Raw genomic sequence first — 22,900 nt, 5'->3', positions numbered from 1 at the left:
TGTAGACCAGGCTGGCCTCGAACTCCCAGAGATCCGCCTGCCTCTGCCTCCCGAATGCTGGGATTAAAGGCGTGCGCCACCACGGCCCGGCCATCAAGAGTCTTAAAGAGTGTTACTGTATTACGTGGTTTTGTGATGTTTTTGTAAGCCTTGAAATCAGAAGATGTGCCAATGGAATATTTCTTCTTCCATTTTCATTAAGCGTCCCTAAAGGGATTAGAATCAGCACTTGTCAGATTTAGTTTAAAGATCAGACTGTTAGGACGAGAAATAGAAGTTCAGCGGAGAAGATTCATGACTAGAATAAATATGACAAAGCAGAATTCCATACAGGCAACCTTTTAGTGAAATCTGCAACGGTAGTGTTTCATGCATCTTCTCTGTGGGTTTCTAACCTACAAGTTCTGTAGTTCTCATTACAGCGTTTTATAAATTCTTCTGATGTGTCTGGATTGTATAAAGTCACGGAGCTAGAAAACAGATTTTCTCCCAGTGTCTAGGTATCCTCTGCGCCCTCATTTTCCTAGCCCAATACTTGCCCTATATTTCAGCACTTCCACAAGTCCCTGGTAAGGCTTAATGTGAGGAACAGACACGTTCAGACCATCCATACCAGAAACTTCTCCTAACCATGATTTTTTTTCTTATGAGCACAAAGTACAGTAACAAGTACTAGTATGTCAACTATGCTCCATATTTTAACTTGAGAGAGACCACGGGAAGGAAGTATGTGCAGTTAGCACAGGACAGTCTGAGAAGCCACAGTGGAAAGTTTTTCAGCGTGCATTCCTTAGAGATGTAAGAATCAAGTTCTCTGTGCTTTCATTTCATGAAGGATGAAATGGAGAAACATGCCCTAGTTTGTAATATGCTAAGCTTGGACTGTAAATGTGGCATGATCTTGGATCCTCCTAGCAAAAGTGACAGGTGTGCATTTAATAGTTTGAACCTGTTAGTAGAAAAAGCATGTAATAAAGGCACATAAGCTTGTCTTCTACAATGCTAAATCATAGATCTAACTAGTAATATATTGAAAACGCACACTGCTCCAGCCCATTCCCAGAGGACACAGCTTGGATCACAATGTACATGACTCCAGCTCCAGAAAAACTCAGTGCTCCCTTCTGGCCTCTATAGTTTCAGAACACATGTGTCAGATTCTCACACAGACACACATAAATAAAAATTAAAACATGACTCTTAAATCATAGTGGTCAGAATGATACCTAAATTTATTGACTCAAGCCAAAAGCCCAACTGTGGGTAATTGGTCCTTGAACACATAGAAGACTATAGAGTTAATCACTATTTTTCCATCTCCCAGTGACTTCACAGACTGTCTCCTCTTAGTCAATCCCACCCTCAGAATGACCTTTCCAGATAAATAATACCAAAGGGACTATCTGAGCTTGCAACAGGACTTCAAGCATGCTTCCTGTTTCACATCCGAGTTGAGGAAGAAAGTCTTTAAGGAGAAATAGACATCAAACTGTAACCCTTTGTGACCAAACACTTGCATAGACTGTGTCCATGTCTATCTATAAACCCACCTCCGCTGGCTGGGAATCTGTATGCTGATGCCTGTGTCACAAGGAGGACACGGACACACACACACACACACACACATGCAAAGTAACTTAAAACAGATGTATAAAATTAAATAAATCAGATTTCTATATGTATTTTTCACATGGGAACCTTTATTCGAAGTAAATGTATATAAAATGACTGCATTTAAAAATAACATAATTAACAATTCAAAGATTTTAGACCTATTTTCTTTCTTCTTGGCATGAAAAAATAGGGAGATACTCACACATGCACAGAGAAAAGGAGGGAAGGACAGAGGGAGGGAGAGACAGATGTCAAGATCCGAGCATTCTAAATTAGAATGCTACATACTAGGTTAGCATAACTCATGGTCTTCATAGATAACATTGGCAATACACGAGACATAAAACCACATTTGCACAGGGACCATGCTAATCTTCTCTCTATCATTCCAATTTTAGCATCTGTACTGCCAGAACCTTCACAGAGGCCCTCAGAATGTGGGTGATAGTTCTGTGTGCCCACTGGCAGTGGGACCAGGATTTATCCCTAGTCCATGAATTGGCTTTTTGGAACAAACTCCCTATGGAGGCAGCCATGATACAGGGCTGGGGGAAGGGTTGGCTTGGTCTTACCTCAACTTGATATTCCAGACATTGTTGACTTACCCTTTCTGAGCAGTGGTTGGAGGGGTGGGGTTGGGTGGAAGGGAGGTGGGGGGAGTGAAAGAGAAGAAAAGAAGAGGAACTGAGATTGAAATGTAAAATGAAAAAATCAAAAGCATGTTTGCTTCCAGCCTTGCCTAGGCATAAAGTAACTAAATAATTTCCTATGAGGAACATTTTGGACTTTAATTGTCAAGGTGTGTGATGAATCTTTGTCCTATTCCTTGTTGGAACAAGTCTCTAGCCTCAGGCAATTATGCAACAGTCCCAAACCTGCCAAGTCACTGGACCAAATGCCCAGATTCTATCTCTGTGACTAGACTGTCCCTGTCTGGATGACTCTTCTTTGGTGCTCAGCCATATAACCAAGCACACTGGTTCTAGTCCCTCAGCCCAGCCACTTTCTGTGCCTCATTTCTCCCGCATGAACCTCAAGCCTTCACCTCTGACAAGTATAAAATCACCCCGTACACTACTAAATTCTTAAATAGTCTTTATCCAGGGGCATTAGGCATTGTTTCACTTTTCATTTGTTATTCTAACCCTACTGACTCAGTAATGAGGAAGACTCCTTTAAAAACGATGATGAAAGTGATGCTAATATTTCTTTTAAAAACATCTCCATGATATTTAATAGGGATTTAGGGTAAGCTTGGAGGATATGAGTGCACTCCGCTGTATTTAGAACAGAAGGAAAGTTCTTTCACTTCCTCAGTGCAATTCTCCAGGAGAGGCAACAGAAAATCTTGTTTCAGTACTGTTGCTGGTAGGTTGGGCAGATACCATCTTGGCATAGTATTGCTGCTGTCCTCAGAATCTGGTTCAAAAGCAGAGGACCACTCTGCCCTGGAAATGTTACAGAAGTCTAGGGATCAAATTTCCACAATTATTTCAAACACTGGTTTTTCCATAGAGGAGGCTTCCTTTGAGAAACAGAGATGAAAGCACATTAAATATCCTGAATTCTTTCTGCAACCCTGTAAATGTTTCTCCTTTTGCCCCCTCCCCATTCACCTCACCGGGTTCTGTGTAAATATCACTATCTAAATATATAGGTAGGTGGAAATCAGGCACAGGTAGATGATGCACTGATACAGGACATTCGAACAACTGATGAGAATCATCCACTCTATCTCTCCAAAGGCATCTTGGAGATTCCCACAGAATTTAACTTGCTAGACATATTCAAATATGTAGTATTTGTTTAAAGTAGAGATGTTGCACTGACCCCGGGATCATGGCACTTTCAAGTCCGAAGGAACCCAGTTAACACACAATGAACTCAGAATTGACAGAATACAAAAGTATCTGTAAGTCACAGTAGCACACATGTGTGAAAGATTGTCATGTAGCACACATTGTTTAATGGGGACCCAGAAGGAAATATAAAAGACTCACAATCTTAAGTATTATGAGAATAGAACCTAAATACTCCAAATTCAATAAGTCTATTTTCATCTAAATTTTAGAAACTTCAACATTATCAGATTGTGTTTGATTTTTACTTTTAAAGGACTATTAACAAAAGAGAAAACTCTAATGACCTTCTGGGGCTTTTAAATTTAAATAATTCAACTTTAGAGAAGGAATTGCTTTCATACATCCAAATTTTGAAATTTAAAAGGGAGATAGACTGAAACCATTTGCTTACAGTATCCTAGTTAGGGTTACTGTTGCTGTAACAAAACAACTTGACCAGAGCAGCTTGGGAAAAAGAATTTGGCTTACACTTCCACAGCACTGTTCATCACCTACGGAAGTCAGTACAGGAACCTAGAGACAGTGGCCATGGAAGGGGGCTGCTTCTGGCTTCCTCCACATGGCTTTTTCAGCCTGTTTTTATACAGAACCCAGGACCTCAAGTCCAGGGGTGACCCCACTCACAATGGAGTGGGCCCTCTCATCAATGCCCCACAGCTCAATCTTATGAAACTTATGGAGGTATTTTCTCAACTGAGCTCCCTCTTCTTTAAAGACCCTAGCTCGTGTCAAGTTGACATAAAACTAGCCAATGCAATAAGCAATGCTTCTGACACACAGGTTTAAACACATATTCAAAAGTTAATTTTAAAATGATTTTTTAGCACAATCAGTAAGCTCGAAGGAAATCCAGCCCAAATCACTTTAGCTTGTGTCTCATCGTTTCTGCTAAATAAGAACATGGATATTAACTTTCACCCTCATGTGGGCATTCATTATACCAGAAAAAAAAATGACTTAGAAATAAAAATGTTTGCCTGGGCATGGTGGCACTGACTTTAATCTCAGATATTGAGAGACAGAGGCCAGTGTGTCTCTGTGAGATCAAGGCCAGCAAGGTCTACATAATTAGTTACAGATTGCCAATGCAACATAGAGAAAAACCATGTCATAAACAAAAAAATAATTTCTTTAGAAGGGCAATTTGTTTCCAGATTCTATTGTTCTGAGGATGATGTATTCCAGTGTGACTAGTTTTACCTTTTATATTCCTGAATATGGTAGGTGACAGCATCCTGGTGTAATATGAATGTTTTTTGCTAAGGTACAAATGATGATATCAATCTAAATTAGTTGTCAATCTGAGCAATTGAAGAAACATCTGTTTGTGATGAGAAAGAACATTTGTACTCTGGTTTATATGCTTGCTAATCTATATTTTGAACTGCTCTGTTATTTGAAAGAACTAAATCACTTCACTACCAAAAATGCAAAGGCTGGAGAACGTTGGGTAATAATGTGTGTGCCATTCAAACATGAGGATCTGTGTTCAATACCTTGAATCCATCTTTTAAAGAAAGAAGGGGAGAGATTGGTGGTGTGTTTAGAATCCTGGCACTGAGGAGGCAGAGAGGTACATCCTGAATCTGCCTGGCTATCTAACCACACTTATCTGTCAAGTTCCAGGCCAATGAGAGACTCCATCTCAAAAACAGATGAATGGAACCAGAGGGATTCTGGTTTGTCTACTGGCCCCTATCCTCATGCACAGACAGGCACACAGAAAGAAAGTCACACAGTACAAGAGCTTTTGATCTGAGTCAAATGGCAGAAAGGATAAAATGAGAATGGATACAAGCCGGGAGAAAAGAGTCAATGTTTCCAATGAAAAGTGAAATAGGTGAAAGCCAAGACCCACTTTTCAAACTCCACAAGGGGATGGATTAAAACAAAATCTTTTAATATGAAAATAACAAAATGTAATGTTTTAATTTTGCTTAACATTTTGTTTTCTTAGCCCTTTTTCTGGTAGCTCCAGGTTTCTTGTCCATCATCAATGTCACTGCAGTTCTGCCGCAGTAGGCTTCTCCTTTTTGACTTTTGTTTTGTTTTCAACTCTCACGTGATTTTCCTTTTCCAGGTGTAGACAAGGATGGACTGGAAATCGGTGCCACATCAGGTCTAAACCTTCTAGTGCGGGATTAATTTACACACAGAACTGTAAGTAACATTATGCATAAAAAAGCAACTTGGGATATTTAATATTTTTTAATCATGTTTATCTTTTTCATGGGCTTGAAATTCCAGACATATGGACTCTGCTGGGTATCGGATTCGGGTTCCTTGTGACCCACATTGCAGTGGCCTTCTTGTGTTGTCTTTCAAACAGAAGAAGAATGACGAGGTAAGTCAGCCTTCTGGCTCTGATATGAACAGCAGGAAAATCCTGAAACATTTCATCTCTTATGCTTTCCTTTCACCCTTCCTCATGTGGAAGGAAATTTTATGTTTCCATTCTTTGGGGCGTCTTTTCCTGGAAGAAGCAGTAACTACTTTCCAATCAAGAGTTTTATTTTTACTTACATTGGATCATTTCTGATGGCATAAAAGAAAGAAAACAAGATATCCTCCAAGACTGAAAAGATCTGGTTATATTGTATCCTGATGGTTACCAGAGAAGGCTTCCGATCTGTAGGGGAGACCCTTTTCTTGCTTTCTCGGAGAGGCTGGCCAATTGGCACCCATATTCCAGGCCATAAGCAGCACAGAGGCCAGAAGCAAAGATGGGCTGAACCAAAAAGCTGGGTCCATGTCTAACTTTTACAGTGCACAGGGCTATTATGAATGCATGAGTTTCCAACTTATTGCACCTCTTCCCTTCACTGGTATAAGCCTCAGGCCACACAAATAGCAAGCAGAGCTGATTTAACAAACTCATCAAGATAAGGACTCATTTTTAAGAGCTATAACTTGTTCTGTATGCTCAAGTTGGTGGTCATCTAGACTTGTGACACTATTATGCCACGGAGCAGTGGATGATAAGCCATTATCCTTGAATCATTCCTATGTCCTGTTTAATGAAATTGTCTCAGGTCTCCAGCTCTAATCATAAACTCTAATCTTATTGGTCAGCAAATATCCATCTTCACATCATGAATTAAGGGGAATCTGTTATAAAACTATGATGTGCATTATCAAAAAACATTTTAAGTGTATTCCCATCAATGGGTTTGTATTCATGAAGCATTTTTTCAATTGCTTTCTATATTCATAAAATATTACCAGACAATATTTGTAGACAGATATGAATGAGAAGCAGTTTAGACTTAAAAGAGTTTTTTAAGAGAAAGGAAGAAGCAGACTCTTAAATCTAAATGAAAACCTGCTTGTGTGTAGAAACACATATATACATATATGAGTTGAGATTCTCCAATTGTGTGTAAGTGGGGGAGGGGGATAGATGTCGGCCTAGCAAACTAGAAACCTGGAGAGCAGCTGGCAAACTCCAATTTACAGCCTGAGTTGAACGTGCAGCCTTGAAACCAAAATCCACAGCACAGGCAAGCAAGCTGGAAACTCGGGCAGGATTTCTCAGTTGTTGTCTTAGGGGAGAATATTTTCTTCTTGAGAAAGTTTAGTGTTTTTTGAGGGCCACCCACATTGTGGGTAAGTAAGTTAAAAAAAAAAGTTCCTTTATTTAACCTAAGACAAATTGCTTGGTAAATTTTGAATATATCTAAACAAATGCTTTCCCAGAAGTTCCTAGATCAGTATCTGATCAAACTACTGATGGGACACCCTAACCTGACTCCAGCGACATATCAAGTTAATGATCATGCTGTATAAAGAGGGCGTCATCCTCAGTTCACACCTTCTCCTATTTGTGTCGATCCTCTGCCGCCTGAGGCTACTCACAGATTTTGTTAGTGGCTTTACGCTACAGTAAGACAGTCAACAGTTCTTTTTTTTTCCTGTTTATTTGTGTGTTGCTTGTGTGTATTCATGTGGGTAATTGCAGATGTACATGCATGTAGTGTGTGCACATGTGTAAACGCCAAAAGTGAACTGTTTTCTACCTAATTTATTGAGGCAGGATATCTCACTAAACCTGGGGCTTAACTCATCAATTCAGGCAAGTTTGACTCTTTATCTCTCTACACACCAACCACTACATGCAGGGGTTAATAACACATGCTAAACTTCCCGGCATTTTGCATGGGTGCTGGGATCTGAACTTGGGTTCTCAATCATTCGTCACAGGCACTTGGCTGATGTAGCTGTCACTCCCTCCCTTCCATCATAGTTGGCATTCAGTTGCACACCCTCCTTTTCTACACTCTTCACCTCCGTTCTTTGTTAAAGTCTCCTATTTTCTCATCCAACTTATTTTAATTTACCCTCTGTTTTTTAGATGTTATTTAGTAATTTAAATGACTCATGAAAAATTCATTTCCGCATGCAGGTGGAATCTAAATATTATCATCAAGGAGGCCATAACGGGAGAAAAATTTACAAACAAACAAATAGCAACAACAAAATACCAAAATAACAGACTCACAGTAACCCCTTAGGCAGTCGAGGGCACCTCGGCAACTTCCATAGAGTGGTTAGTTTCATAACACCCAGCTTCTACTTCTGCCTACAACATGAAAACAAGCCTAACCGAAGAGAGCTGTGCTGTTTCAGATCTGAACTGGGAGATTCACCATCCTCGCCTCAGATGTAAAGGCTGGGGTGAGAAAAGGAGAGGGGAGAAATGGTGGTTGCTTTTGGCTTCAAAGAGGACTTGATTAGGTGTTAAACATGAAGAGTGGACACAGTGTTATGGCCATGATGTGTGATGATAGGCCAAGACGTAAGAAATAGAGCGAGAAGGAAGGCAGCTAATGGAATGTGGAGGAAATGAAAGATTTAGCAATCAGATTGCCAAATACAACAGAGGAGTACATTTATGGTATTTGACTTTGTGTTCCTTTGTTTGTGGTTTTCTCCGTGGCACAGCAGACTCTGGACATTCTAGAGTCCAGTCCCTCCCAACTCTTTTGTGTGTTTTTTCTGCTTTTATTTTTTTTAAATCACTTTCAAACTAGGAGGTTTCCTTAGTTTGTGTTGGCCCTCATTGCACTCTCCCAGCTCCCCTTTTTCCAAATACCCCTTAAACTCTTCTTATCCAGTATGATCCCTCCCACTTTCAGGTCACATGTGTTCTGTCTTCCCACTTCTCCCTGAAAGCTTCATGTTCCTCTTATCATGGGTGTGGGCTCCTTTCCTGTTTCTGTGTTCATGGTGTGTACACTCACTCACACCCACATAGATAAGTCAAACACATGAAAACAAGAAGCTAGGATCCTTAAATGAGAAAGGAGGCATGGCATTTGTCTTTTTTAGCCTGCTTTAGTTTGCTTAATATGATATTTTCCAACAAATTTCAAGATTTCCACTTTTTCTTAATTCAGCTGACTTGGATAGTGGGTAGATGTGTCCTTCATGACTCCATGTGCTCCCCTGCAGAGGCTGGGCACTGGATTGAGGAGAATGACCTCCCGTGATACAGCAAGACCACTCTCTGATCAAGGACAGTGGAGAAGCTACACTTCCAGGCTAGAACTTTCAAACAAGTTTAGCTGTGTTTTTTTCGAACTCCCTATTCTCTTTGTTTTCTAGGTGTATTCTATTTCTGATATTCTAAATTTACGCCAAATGCTTAGTCCACTTTTCTACCAAGCCCCAAACCATTCAAGACAGTATTCTCAGTTTGTTAATGATCTGCCCACCCACTCACTTCACAGCCCATTGAAGGCCAACGAAGATCACACTCACCCACTAAAGGCGGAAAATCCTCAAAGGAACCCATTTTAGCCCACTGAGATGGCTCAGAGAGGAAATGAGTTTGCAGACAAGACTGATGACCTGAGTTTGATCCCTGGAAGCCACAGGGGGAAAGAAGAAAACTGACTCCTTCAAGTTTTCCTCTGACCACAGGCTCCTCACCCTGACACACATAAAATTATAAAGGAACCAGTTTAACCCAGTCCGTATTGAACTAAAGGAACCACTGCTGGAGGTTTCTCAGGTAACTTTCTCAGGGAACTCCAGCAAAATGGCTTCAGGGGAGTCATCCTACAGATGATCATATTTCCTATAAACTCATCCAGAAAAAAACTGATTTAACATGCCTCTCGCATGCTGCATCCCCACTCTCATGGGCTCTCCTCAGATGACCCCTTCTTCATCTTGTATATATTTTAAATATCATGAAAATAAATTGGGGAGATGAGGTAATCCCCACTGGGGAGCAGAAAAAGGGTAAAAAAGGAGCCACCAACCCCCATGGAGGTTTGTTTAAAATATTTGAGATAAGCTACAATGAAAGAGAAAATGAAATACATCTTTACCAATCTCCCCCCTCTCTCCCTCCTTCAATTTCTCCCTTCATGTTTCCTCCCTTCCTCTCTCCCTCTCTCCCCCTCCTTCCTCCTCCCATCACTTCCCCCTGTATTTTCTTCCTTACTCCTGAATCACTCCAGCTCTCCTTTCCTGGCTAGAGGACAGGGCTCTGTTTTAACTTAGCCAGATCTTATAATTTCTGTAGTTTTAACTAGTTTGACATTTTTGGTATTTCATGAAATCATTATTTGTGCGTGTGCTATATGTATGTGCTCAAATGGGTGTGAGCACCTGTATGTATCTGTTCATATGGGTGTGGAGGTGTGCTTTGCATATATAGGCACCTGTATGCATCTGTTCATATGGGTGTGGAGGTGTGCCTTGCATATGTAGGCACTTGTGGGGAGAGTCCAGAGGTCCATGTCAGATGGCTTCTTCGATAACACCACACTTACTTTTAAAATTTATTTTTTAAAAATTTCATATATGATCATAATGTGGTTTTTTAATCAAATCTACCTCTCACTTCCCTCCTTTCAATTCCTCTCATACAGAAGTACCACTTTTTTCTCACGACTTTCTGTATTCTTTTTAAAATCTACTAAATTGATTCAGTGCTGTCAGTATAAATATTGTGTGGCACAATCCACTGGAAGGTGGTCAGCCGTTCAGGGACAACACCCAAGGAGAACAAACTCTCCTCCAGTGGTCACCAATGGTTAGTGGCTTTCCATAGAGGGAAAATTCTGGCAATTCTCTCCCTCACCATGCTAAACTTTTGACAAGCTCGATCTTGCACAAGTCAGGTTCTTTCAGTCACAGCTTCTGCGAGTACATGTGTGTAAGGACGTGCCATGCTAGAGATGTGTGTAAGGATATGTTGTGGCTGGAGATGTTTGCAAAGGTGTGCCATGCCTGGAAATGTATGTGAGAACATGCCATGACTAGAGATGTGTACAAGGAATATCATGACTGAAGATGTGTGCAAGGACGTGCCATGACTGGAGATGTGTGCAAGAATGTGCTGTGACTGGGAAATGTGTGTGAGGACACGCTGTGACTGGAGATGTGTGCAAAGATGTGCTGCCACTGGAAATGTGTGCAAGGACATGCTGTGACCGGAGAATGTGTGTGAGGACATGCTGTGACTGGGGAATGTGTGTGAGGACATGCCATGACTGGAGATGTGTGCAAGGCTGTGCCGTGACCAGAGAAGACTTTCCCAGCCTCCAGCTCTTCCAGTCTCTCAGTTGCTCCTCAGAATGACTCCTCAATCTTGTGGGAAGGAATAGAAAATAGATGACCAGCTGGCTACTCCAGTCTCTTATTCGCTAAATGTTTGCTTGTTGTATATCTCTGTATTGACCATGGTCTAATACAAAATGAAACTTCACTAATCTAAGGGTTAAAAGATGGTTATTTAGGGAAGTTTAGGGGCAGTTTAATACTATGTCCTTTTACCAGAGTAATATTAGTATATTCTGCTCTAGGGGCTATGACCTATACAACCAAGAGTTTGGAACATTTTGTCTTATCATCATATATGAGGTTGATAATGCCTATCCCTGATTTCAAAGGCTATCAGAAAATAAAAACACATTTCCAGGTAAGGACTGACTTCCTTCACATTGCTGGTCAGTGGGGTGTCAATGAACCCCAATAAATACAAGCTATTACAATTGCTCCTGACTACCCACCAGAACTTGTTATTAAGATTTTGTTGTTGACAATACCATATACTGACTTGAGTCATAGGAATTAGAGAAATCAAGCTGGAACTGACCTGGAAGCTTCATCCTTACTACTCAGTTTTCACAGAGCCAAAAGGTACTATGCAGAACATTCTTCCATGGGAAGAAATAAATATAGTCTTACCCAGCCATGAACCATTCAAGTTGCAATAGACACCACGCAATCAAGATTTGCTCACTGGATGAAGAGTTGCATGAACCAGTTAGTTTCTGATTGAATTTAAGACCTGCCCCACAACACCTTATTTTTGAGACATGGTATCTCACTTATCCTGGATCTCATCCATTCAAATACAGTGGCTGTCCAATGAGCAGTAGGAAACCATCTGTCTGCCGTCCGTATTTTATGTGGGTATTGGGGATTTGAATTTAGTTTTGTTTTTTTCATGTTTGCATGGCAGATACTTTACCAAATGAGACATGAACCCAGGTGCTCATGGAATTACCTTTAAGGATTCTCTATAACATCACATACTTTATGTATTAAACTTATATATTTAAAATGTAGATACTACCTTAAGATACAAAGACTGTGCTAAAGGGTGGAGAATTAACTCACTTAAAATCATGTCTTTCACACAAGCTGAGCACCTGAACTTGCTTCCCACAGCTCACATTAAAGACCCTCATGTGGCAGACAGTCCTTGCAAAGCTAGAGCTAGAGAATCAGAGCCAGGCAGATTCCTTAGCTCACTAACCAGTCATCTTAACCCAAATGGTGGGATTCAGACCAGTGCAAGAGGTAGGCTATTCACTCCTAATTGGTTTTGATATTATGTCAATATATTTTTCCATCTTGTCAATATTAGTCACTCAAAACATTGTACTTAGGAGACCTGATCTCGGCACCAGGAGAGACAGCGGTGTGGTGAGTTTGTGACCAGCGGCGGAAGCAGCCCTGGACAGGGAACTCTGAAGTCCCTCATCCCCCACCCTATACTCCCTGGGCTCCCTGCAGGGCCTCTACACCCCGCATACTGCCTCTCTCTTCTTGTCCCACCCCGCTTGCATCCAGAACCCTTCTCCCTTCTGCCCCCTTTCCTCTTTGGGCACAAAACACCATCCAGCTCAGTCTGTCTGGCGCTGGGGGCAAATCCTCAGGGCAAGTAGGCAGGCGAGACTTCCTTTGTTTCACTGGCCTGCCTGCAGCAAGTAAGGTAGGCACTTTGTTTACTAACTACCCAACCTGAATGGAGATCTGATATTGGCACCAGGAGAGCCACCAGTGGGAGAGCTAATCTCGGTACCAGGAGAGCCATCTTTGGGCACGGAGATCTGATATTGGTACCAGGGGAGACATCACTGGAGCACCAGGAGAGCTATCACTACAGAGTGCCATCACTGGGAAGGTACATCAGTAGGCAAGGAGACCTGATCCGGTAAAAGAAGATCCATAGGGGAGCATTCGGAGAAAGAGATGGGCAGGCGCCAATGCAAGAATTCAACCAACAATCTGAAAAACTATATGAAACCAACAGAACCCAGCGACCTCACAACAGGAGGACATGAACACCTTAATCATGAAGAAGTAGATAAAACTGACTTTATGAAAGTGATTGACGCCCTTAAACAGCATGTAAAAAATGCCCTTATAGAAATGGATGAGAAGTATAACAGAAAGTTTGAAGAATTGAGTAAATCAGTGAATGATACCCTAGGAAACCAAGGAAAAACAATCAAACAGATAATGGAAACAGTTCAAGACTTAAAAACTGAAATGGAGGCAAAGAAGAAAACACAAACAGAAGGCCAGCTGGACAGGGAAATTCTAGGAAAACGAATAGAGACTACAGAAGCAAGCATAACCAACAGAATACAAGAGATAGAAGAAAGAATCTCAGATTCTGAAGATACCATAGAGAAAATAAACACGCTGATCAAAGAAAACAGCAAGGCCAACAAATTATCATCAAAAACATTCAGGAAATATGGGACACAATAAAAAGAACAACCTAAGAATAATAGGAATAGAAGAAGGAGAAGAAGCGCAGCTCAAAGGTCCAGAAAATATATTTAATAAAATTATAGAAGAAAACTTTCCCAACCTAAAGAAAGATATACCTATGAAGGTTCAAGAAGCATACAGAACACCGAATAGGCTGGATCAAAAAAAAAAACATCCTCTCGCCATATAATAATCAAAACACAAAGCATACAGAATAAAGAAAGAATACTAAGAGCAGCAAAGGAAAAAGGCCAAGTTACTTATAAAGGTAAACCTATCAGACTTACACCTGACTTCTCCATGGAATCCATGAAAGCCAGAAGGTCCTGGATAGATGTACTGCAGAAACTAAGAGACCATGGATGCAAGCCCAGACTACTATACCCAGCCAAGCTTTCGTTCACTATAAATGGGGAAAACAAAATTTTCCAGGATAAAAACAAATTTAAACAATACGTAGCCACAAATCCAGCCTTACAGAAAGTAATAGAAGGAAAATCACTAACCAAGGAGTCCAACAATGACCACAATATCTCAGACAACTAGAGACCCTTAACCAGCGCAATACAAAGAAGGGAAACACACAAAATTTACTACTAAAAAAATGACCGGAGTTAACAACCACTGGTCATTAATATCACTTAATGTCAATGGACTCAACTCTCCTATAAAAGGCACAGACTAAGAGATTGGATACGAAAACAGGATCCAACATTCTGCTGTTTACAAGAAACACACCTCAACCACAAAGACAGGCACCTACTCAGAGTAAAGGGTTGGGATAAGGCTTATCAAGTAAATGGACCTAAGAAACAAGCAGGTGTGGCCATACTAATTTCTAACAAAGTTGACTTCAAACTTAAATCAATCAGAAGAGATGGAGAGGGACATTTTCTACTCATAACAGGAACAATTCATCAGGATGAAGTCTCAATCCTGAATATCTATGCCCCTAATATAAAAGCACCCGCGTACGTAAAAGAAACATTGTTAAAACTCAAGGCAGCCATCAAACCGCACACATTAATAGTAGGAGACTTTAATACTCCTCTCTCACCAATGGACAGGTCAATTAGACAGAAACCTAACAGAGAAATAAGAGAATTAATGGAGGTAATGAATCAAATGGACTTAACAGACATCTATAGAATATTCCACCCAAATAGGAAAGAATATACCTTCTTCTCTGCAGCTCATGGAACCTTCTCAAAAATCGACCACATACTCGGTAACAAAGCAAACATCCACAGTTACAAAAAAATATTAATAACCACCTGTATTTTATCAGATCGCCATGGATTAAAGCTAGAATTCAGCAACAATGCTACCCCCAGAAAGCCTACAAACTCATGGAAACTGAATAGTCAACTACTGAACCATACCTGGATTAAGGAAGAAATAAAAAAAGAAATTAAAGTCTTCCTTGAAGACAATGAAAGTAAAGAAACAACATACTCAAACCTATGGGACACTATGAAAGCAGTCCTGAGAGGAAAGTTCATAGCACTAACTGCCCACTTAAAGAAAACAGAGAAAGCACACTTTGGAGACTTAACAGCCCACCTGAAAGCTCTAGAAAAAAAAGAAGCAGACTCACCTAGAAGGGGTAGAAGACTGGAAATAATCAAACTGAGGGCTGAAATCAACAAAATAGAAACACAGAAAACAATTGAAAGAATCAATGAATCAAAAAGCTGGTTCCTGGAGAAAATCAACAAGATTGATAAACCCCTATCCAAACTAATCAAACGACAGAGAGAGAATTTGCAAATTAATAAGATCAGAAATGAAAAGGGGGACATAACCACAGACACAGAGGAAATTCAGAGAATTTCCTCCCTTCCAAAAAATGTCCAGGACCAGATGGTTTCAATGCAGAATTCTACCAGAACTTCCAAGAAGAACTAATACCTATACTCCTTAATGTATTTCACAATATAGAAACAGAAGAGTCATTGCCAAATTCCTTTTATGAAGCTACAGTAACTCTGATACCAAAACCACACAAAGACCCAACCAAGAAAGAGAATTACAGGCCAATCTCACTCATGAACATCGACGCAAAAATCCTCAACAAAATTCTGGCAAACTGAATCCAAGAACACATTAGAAAAATTATCCATTATGATCAAGTAGGCTTCATACCAGAGATGCAGGGCTGGTTTAACATACGCAAATCTATCAATGTAATCCATCATATAAATAAACTGAAAGAAAAAAACCATATGATCGTTTCATTAGATGCTGAAAAAGCATTTAACAAAATTCAACATCCCTTTATGATAAAAGTCTTGTAGAGATTAGGGATACAAGGGTCATACCTAAATTTAATTAAAGCTATATACAGCAAGCCGACAGCTAATATCAAATTAAATGGAGAGAAACTTAAAGCCATCCCACTAAAATCAGGAACACGCCAAGGCTGTCCACTCTCTCCATACCTCTTCAATATAGTTCTCGAAGTTTTAGCAATAGCAATAACACAACATAAGGGGATAAACGGGATTCAAATTGGAAAGGAAGAAGTTAAACTTGCATTATTTGCAGATGATATGATAGTGTACATGAGCGACCCCAAAAACTCCACCAAAGAACTCCTACAGCTGATAAACGCCTTTAGTAATGTGGCAGGATACAAGATCAACTCCAAAAAATCAGTCGCCCTCTTATACACAAAGGATATGGAAGCAGAGAGGGAAATAAGAGAATCATCACCTTTCACGATAGCCACAAACAGCATAAAATATCTTGGGGTAACTCTAACCAAGGAAGTGAAAGATCTATTTGACAAGAACTTTAAGGCATTGAAAAAAGAAATTGAAGAGGACACCAGAAAATGGAAGGATCTCCCTTGCTCTTGGATTGGGAGGATCAACATAGTAAAAATGGCAATTCTACTAAGGGCAATTTATAGATTCAATGCAATCCCCATTAAAATTCCATCAAAATTCTTCACAGATCTTGAAAGGACAATAATCAACTTTATATGGAGAAACAAAAAACCCAGGATAGCCAAAACAATCTTATACAATAAAGGAACTTCTGGAGGCATTACCATCCCTGACTTCAAACTCTATTACAGAGCTACAGTAATGAAAACAGCATGGTACTGGCATAAAAACAGAGAAGTCGACCAATGGAATCGTATAGAAGACCCGGATTTTAACCCACAAACCTATGAACAACTGATTTTCGATAAAGGAGCTAAAAGTATACAATGGAAGAAAGAAAGCATCTTCAACAAATGGTGCTGGCACAATTGGATGTCAACCTGTAGAAGAATGAAAATAGACCCATATCTATCACCATGCACAAAACTCAAGTCCAAATGGATCAAAGACTTCAATATCAATCTGAACACACTGAACCTGATAGAAGAGAAAATGGCAAGTACCCTACAACATATGGGCACAGGAGATCGCTTCCTATGTATAAGCCCAGCAGCACAGACATTAAGGGCAACATTGAATAAATGGGACCTCCTGAAACTGAGAAGCTTCTGTAAAGCAAAGGACACTGTCATTAAGACAAAATGGCAGCCTACTGACTGGGAGAAGATCTTCACCAACCCCGCAACAGACAAAGGTCTGATCTCCAAAATATATAAAGAACTCAAGAAACTAGACTTTAAAAGGATAATTAACCCAATTAAAAAATGGGGCACTGAACTGAACAGAGAATTCTCAACAGAAGAAGTTAAAATGGCCAAAAGATACTTAAGGTCATGCTCAACCTCCTTAGTGATCAGAGAAATGCAAATCAAAACAACTTTGAGATATCATCTTACACCTGTCAGAATGGCTAAAATCAAAAACACCAAGGAGAGCCTTTGCTGGAGAGGTTGTGGAGAAAGGGGTACCCTCATCCATTGCTGGTGGGACTGCAAACTTGTGTAACCACTTTGGAAATCAGTGTGGCGGTTTCTCAGAAAAATTGGGATCAACCTACCCCTGGACCCAGCAATACCACTCTTGGGAATATACCCAAGAGATGCCCTATCATATGACAAAAGCATTTGTCCAACTATGTTCATAGCAGCACTATTTGTAATAGCCAGAACCTGGAAGCAACCTAGATGCCCTTCAATGGAAGAATGGATGAAGAAAGTGTGGAATATATACACATCAGAGTACTACTCTGCGGTAAAAAACAATGACTTCTCGAATTTTGCATGCAAATGGATGGAAATAGAAAATACTATCCTGAGTGAGGTAACCCAGACCCAAAAAGAAGATCATGGGATGTACTCACTCATAATTGGTTTCTAGCCATGGATAGGGGCCACTGAGTCTATAATTTGTGATCCTAAAGAAGCTAAACAAGAGGGTAAACCCAAGGAAAAACATATAGATATCCTCCCAGCTATGGGAAATAGACAAGATTGATGGGCAAAAAAAATGGAATCTTGGGGGTGGGGTGGGATGGGGATGAGGGGTGATGGGGAGAGAAAAGTGTGAAGGAGAGAATGAGGGGAACTGGGGGAATCGGGGTGATTGGGGATAAAGGAGGGTTGGATAGGGGAGCAGGGAAACTCATACCTTAGTTAAGGGAGCCACCTATGGGTTGGCAAGAGACTTGAACTTGGAATGGCTACCAGATGCCCAGGGCAATGTCCCCAGTTAGTTCATTGGGGCACCTGAGGATAGGGAACCTAAAATGAACCTATCCTTTAATCATACTGATGAATATCTTGCATATCGCCATAGAACCTTCATCTAGCGACGGATGGAGATAGAGACAGAGACCCACACTGGAGCAACGGACTGAGCTCCCAAGGATATAATGAGGAGCAAAAGGAGAGAGAACATGAACAAGGAAGTCAGGACCATGAGGGGTGCACCCAACCACTGAGACAGTGGGGCCGATCTATTGGGAGCTCACCAAGGCCAGCTGGACTGCTACTGAAAAAACATGGGATAAAACCGGACTCTCTGAATGTGGTGGACAATGAGAGCTGATGAGAGGCCAAGGAGAATGGCACGGGAACTTTCATCTGGCGATGGATCGAGAGAGAGAGACAGAGACCCAATTTGGAGCAAAGGTCTGAGCTCTTAAGGTCCAAATGAGGAGCAGAAGGAGGGAGAACATGAGCAAGGAAATCAGGACCACGAGGCGTGCACCCACCCACAGTGACAGTGGAACTGATCTATTGGGAGCTCTCCAAAGCCAGCTGGACTGGGACTGAATAAGCATGGGTTGAACCTGGACTCTCTGAACATGGCGGACAATGAAGGCTGATGAGAAGCCAAGGACAATGGCACTAGGTTGCGATCCTAATACATGAACTGGCTTTGGGGGAGCTTAGCCTGTTTGGATGCTCACCTTCCTGGACCTAGATAGAAGTGGGAGGACCTTGGTCTTCCTGTAGGGCAGGGAATTTGGACTGCTCTTCAGTATGGAGAGGGAGGGGGAAGGGACTGGGGGGAGGAGAAGAGGAGTGGGGATGAGGGAGGGGAGCGGGGTGAGTGGGCAATATGTGGGAGGAGGGGGAGGGAAATGGGAAACGGGGAGTAGTTGGAAATTTTAATTAAAAAAGAAAAGAAAAAAAAAGAAATATTACAACGGTAAGGGCAAAAATGTAGGGGAACTAACAAGGGTTAGTGGGTGACCCCAGGGATAAAGATACTAGAAAGCTATTAACACAGTAGAATAGAACAGTTTCTGTTGCTGAAAGGTAAAGGCACACAGCCACTGCAGCTGGCCCTACATATTCCATTCTCACCCTCTTTCCACCGTATGTTCTTCTCTGGGTAACTTTTACTGGGCCAGCTTTAATATAGTCCTAAAGGTAACTGCAGAGGCAAAACCGTGGAGCAGAAGTAAGGTGAGAGTTTTAATTGATAGGCAGTGGTTGCCTGAAGCAGCATTCAAAAGGATTATGTGATGCCATCAAACATTACAAAGATCTCCTACTATGGAAAGCATGTGTGTATTACGAGAACGGAAGAGGTACCATCGCATGTGTGGACATGAGTCATTTATCTCTTCTGAGCATGGAATGGGGCATGGTGGTACTTGATTTACAACTTTGAGCTTAAGAAGTCTTCATAAGTTTTAAAAACAAAACAAAACAAAACAAAACATTGTACTTAGCAATGCTGTTATAGGACTTATTACATGGTTTTGTAACAACTATTTCCATACTAGTGCATGTCTTTATGTCATAGCACATAATATTTCATGCATATTTGGTACCTAATACATAATAATAGCTGAGTATTTATGCTTTATTTTATGGCATCACAACAGAAAATACTTAGATCCAATCAACAAAGATATCACTACAGAATTTCACAGTAAGTTGTTTTGCCCTGAAGTTATATGAAATATTTGGCCAAGAGATGATTACATAAAATTACAATGGCTTACTTGAAAGTAATGCCAAAATCCAATGTACACAAAAATTAATTTAAGCAAGTAAATATCACCCTCTACAAGTAAGCCTTGACTTAAGGTTTTTATTAAATGTTATAAAAAGAATCTGCGGCACAAGAGACCCTTCAGTAACTTCAAAGAAAAGTTTAATTAATTTCTTTTAAAATACAATATGAAGACTCTGTGCTCAAACATTGTTAAGGACAGGGAACAGGCTCTTAAAGTTGCTGTTAGAGATTTCATTTCCTGGAGTTTGTTGTAGCTTTCATGACCTTTGTGTTAGCTGCTTGCCATGTTGATTTGCGGGAAAGGAAAGCAGAACTAACTATCTTAATCAAAATGAAGACTTTAGCACAAGAACCAGGGTGTTTACTGGAGTTCGAAGATAAAAAAACAAAAAGTGAGGTGGAGCCTCAGCAAGACTGGGACTGAGGAAAATTCACCATTGTCTTTCATTTCTGCCTCTCTTTGCTGCCAGCTTTGTGGTTCTGTCTCTAGTCCAATAGTCTACTCTGTCCAATAGCAAAACTGTCCACTAGAGAAGGAATGTTATTTATTTGTTTTCTCCCTAGACATATAAAGACATGAAATCTTTTTTCCCTGCTCCAATGTATGCATTCCAAATGGAAAAAATTCTAATTAGCAATTTTAAGTCAGGCTCCCATGTCTGGTCAAATCACATATGGGTAAGTTTTGGGTTATACCAATAACAAACACAGGTCTTCAAAAGTTTGGTTGTTTAGAGTTCTGGTGAGATGTCTCAACAGGTAACACTGTTTGCCTTGCAAATCTGTGTTAAATTTGATCCCAAATACATGGTGGGAGGAGAAAATGGACTCAGAAAAATTAAAAAAATGATTCACAGTAAGAGAAAGTAGATGCCAGTACCAAACCTATTACAATAGATCAAGATCAAAAGACACGTGCACAAAGATGGCGATTGGTCATTTCTTTAGCTATAGCCAGGTTGTATCTACTCCTTTTCTATTTTAGACTGTATCATCTTTTGTTGGGGAAAATTGGTAAAAACAACACAAAACAGAAAATGAAATAATAGTTTATTTTCCCACCTAGGGCACATAACTCACATGTATTATATTAATTTAGTAAAATAGAAAAGAAAAAAATTTAAAAATAGAGAAACACATTCCATTTATCTATCAAGGGAAATAATTAAGTCTATGAAAATTTCTATAAAAGTTTATGTATAAACTATTTCCTAAAAAACTTACAGGATTATGATTAACTCAAACTGGAGCCATGGAGCCAATATTAAAGGGTAGTAGATCCCCCATGAGACTTATTCTGTCTTCTTTGCAGATGGCTGCCAACTTCCTGTATCTTCACAGTACCTACGGTAGAAAGTCAAGTGTTTCTTACTCTTATAAAAGGACTCTAATCCCTTAATTTAAGGAGGTCCAACTCTTTTGACCTCATATAAAGCTAACTCCTTCCTAATCCTATCACTGTAAGGACATCAACATCAGCATGTAAATTCGAGGGATAAAAACATTCAGCATATAACAGCATGAACAGCAGCAGAAAGACCACTGAGCAGGGAACATGCTACACTTAGGAATGTGATTTTAGACAAGTCTCGTAACTCAAATCCACAAGCATTTAGGAAGAGTTCTCAGGGCTGGAAAGATTGCTCAACCATGAAGAGTACTTGTTGGATTCTGTTGAGCATAAAGAGATAGAATACAGACTAAAATCCTACAAGAGTGAAATGGGGAGGAAGGATGATGAAGGGAATTCTGTTTGTTTACATTTCATAGAAGGGAAGCAGGGAAACTCAGGATGCTCTCTCACACATCAGCCATATTTGTCTATTGTTTCATCAATGATACAGAAAGTTCCTTGAGATTCTTAAATTAGTGGCATGGGTTCTAAAATCAAATATCTATTCCTATTATATTAATCTTTGTCATGTACATTCCCAGTGCAAACACCAGAAGGCCACTAGCACAGTGGCCGAGGTTGGTTTTAAGGCTCAGCAAAGCTTTGCACTCTTCAACAGTCCTCATTTGCATCCATCTGTAAGACACAAAGCCCATTCTCACATCCTGAGGGCAGGAAAAGCAAGCTGCCATATCTCAGTGCCCTGTGCATGTCTTGGTCATTTTCAGGCCATCCTGCTCAGTGTTGGTTTTCCAAAGACAGTAGGGATATTAAAAACAGGCTTGTGCTGTAAATAATATTTTTCTAGTCTCCCTCTTCTTTTTCCTCGTCTCTATTTGAAGAAGATACTTAAGCACCCTGTTCTTTTATATTTTTGCCTTAATTCTAACTCTAGCTTTTTTCTTGTCATACAATGGTAGAAAAGATCTAAAATAGATGCCCCAAAGGAAAGAACACATATTCTCAGAGCTCATAAGATGTTCCTCTTTTACTCCCTATTTACACCAGAGAAAGGGGTACCCAAAGCAAGTCTTGATGTATGACTTGAAGGTGGTAAAATCTGGAGAGCTAGCAGCTCAAATGTACAAAGAGTGCTATAAAGAGGAGGAGACACATTTGTGTTGTGATCTGAAGGGGGAATAAATCTTGAGTTCAAAAAAAAGAGAAGAAAATATGGAAACTTGTGGGCTCAAAAATGGCACAATGGATTCTAGCATATGGGAAGAAAACTGAATAAATTACTCTTTAAAATGTATGTGAGCCGGGCGGTGGTGGCGCACGCCTTTAATCCCAGCACTCGGGAGGCAGAGGCAGGCGGATCTCTGTGAGTTCGAGACCAGCCTGGTCTACAAGAGCTAGTTCCAGGACAGGCTCCAAAACCACAGGGAAACCCTGACTCAAAAAAAAAAAAAAAAAAAAAAAAAAAAAAAAAACAAACAAACAAAAAAAATGTATGTGGCAGAGACACTAAAGGGCTTGAATGCCTACTGAAGAGATTCCAGTTTACTTTTGTTCTTAAAAGAAAAGAAAATGTTATCCTTTGTCTGTTCTAAGAGGTCTACATTCTACCACCAAATGTGGTTTGTTTTTAATTAAGTAATTAATTAGTGTGTGTGTGTGTGTGT

At 40.3% G+C, this 22,900-nt stretch overlaps 1 protein-coding gene and 1 pseudogene across 1 annotated transcript in view; one reads left to right on the top strand and one right to left on the bottom strand.

The window, feature by feature from the left end:
- Positions 1–22,900, top strand: part of Malrd1 (MAM and LDL receptor class A domain containing 1) — a 642,532-nt gene that overhangs the window by 596,843 nt on the left and 22,789 nt on the right. Inside the window, exons 36-37 of the mRNA XM_057787647.1 lie at positions 5,557–5,636; positions 5,724–5,820. Of these exons, the coding sequence (XP_057643630.1) occupies positions 5,557–5,636; positions 5,724–5,820 (177 nt within the window). The remainder of the gene's footprint in view (positions 1–5,556; positions 5,637–5,723; positions 5,821–22,900) is intronic.
- On the bottom strand, positions 1,930–2,030 carry LOC130886308 (U6 spliceosomal RNA; annotated as a pseudogene).

This window comes from Chionomys nivalis, chromosome 13, assembly GCF_950005125.1.
Source record: "Chionomys nivalis chromosome 13, mChiNiv1.1, whole genome shotgun sequence".
Taxonomy (NCBI): Eukaryota; Metazoa; Chordata; class Mammalia; order Rodentia; family Cricetidae; genus Chionomys; species Chionomys nivalis.
Note: the sequence above shows the minus strand (reverse complement) of the source record. Positions and strands in the feature narration are given on the sequence as shown.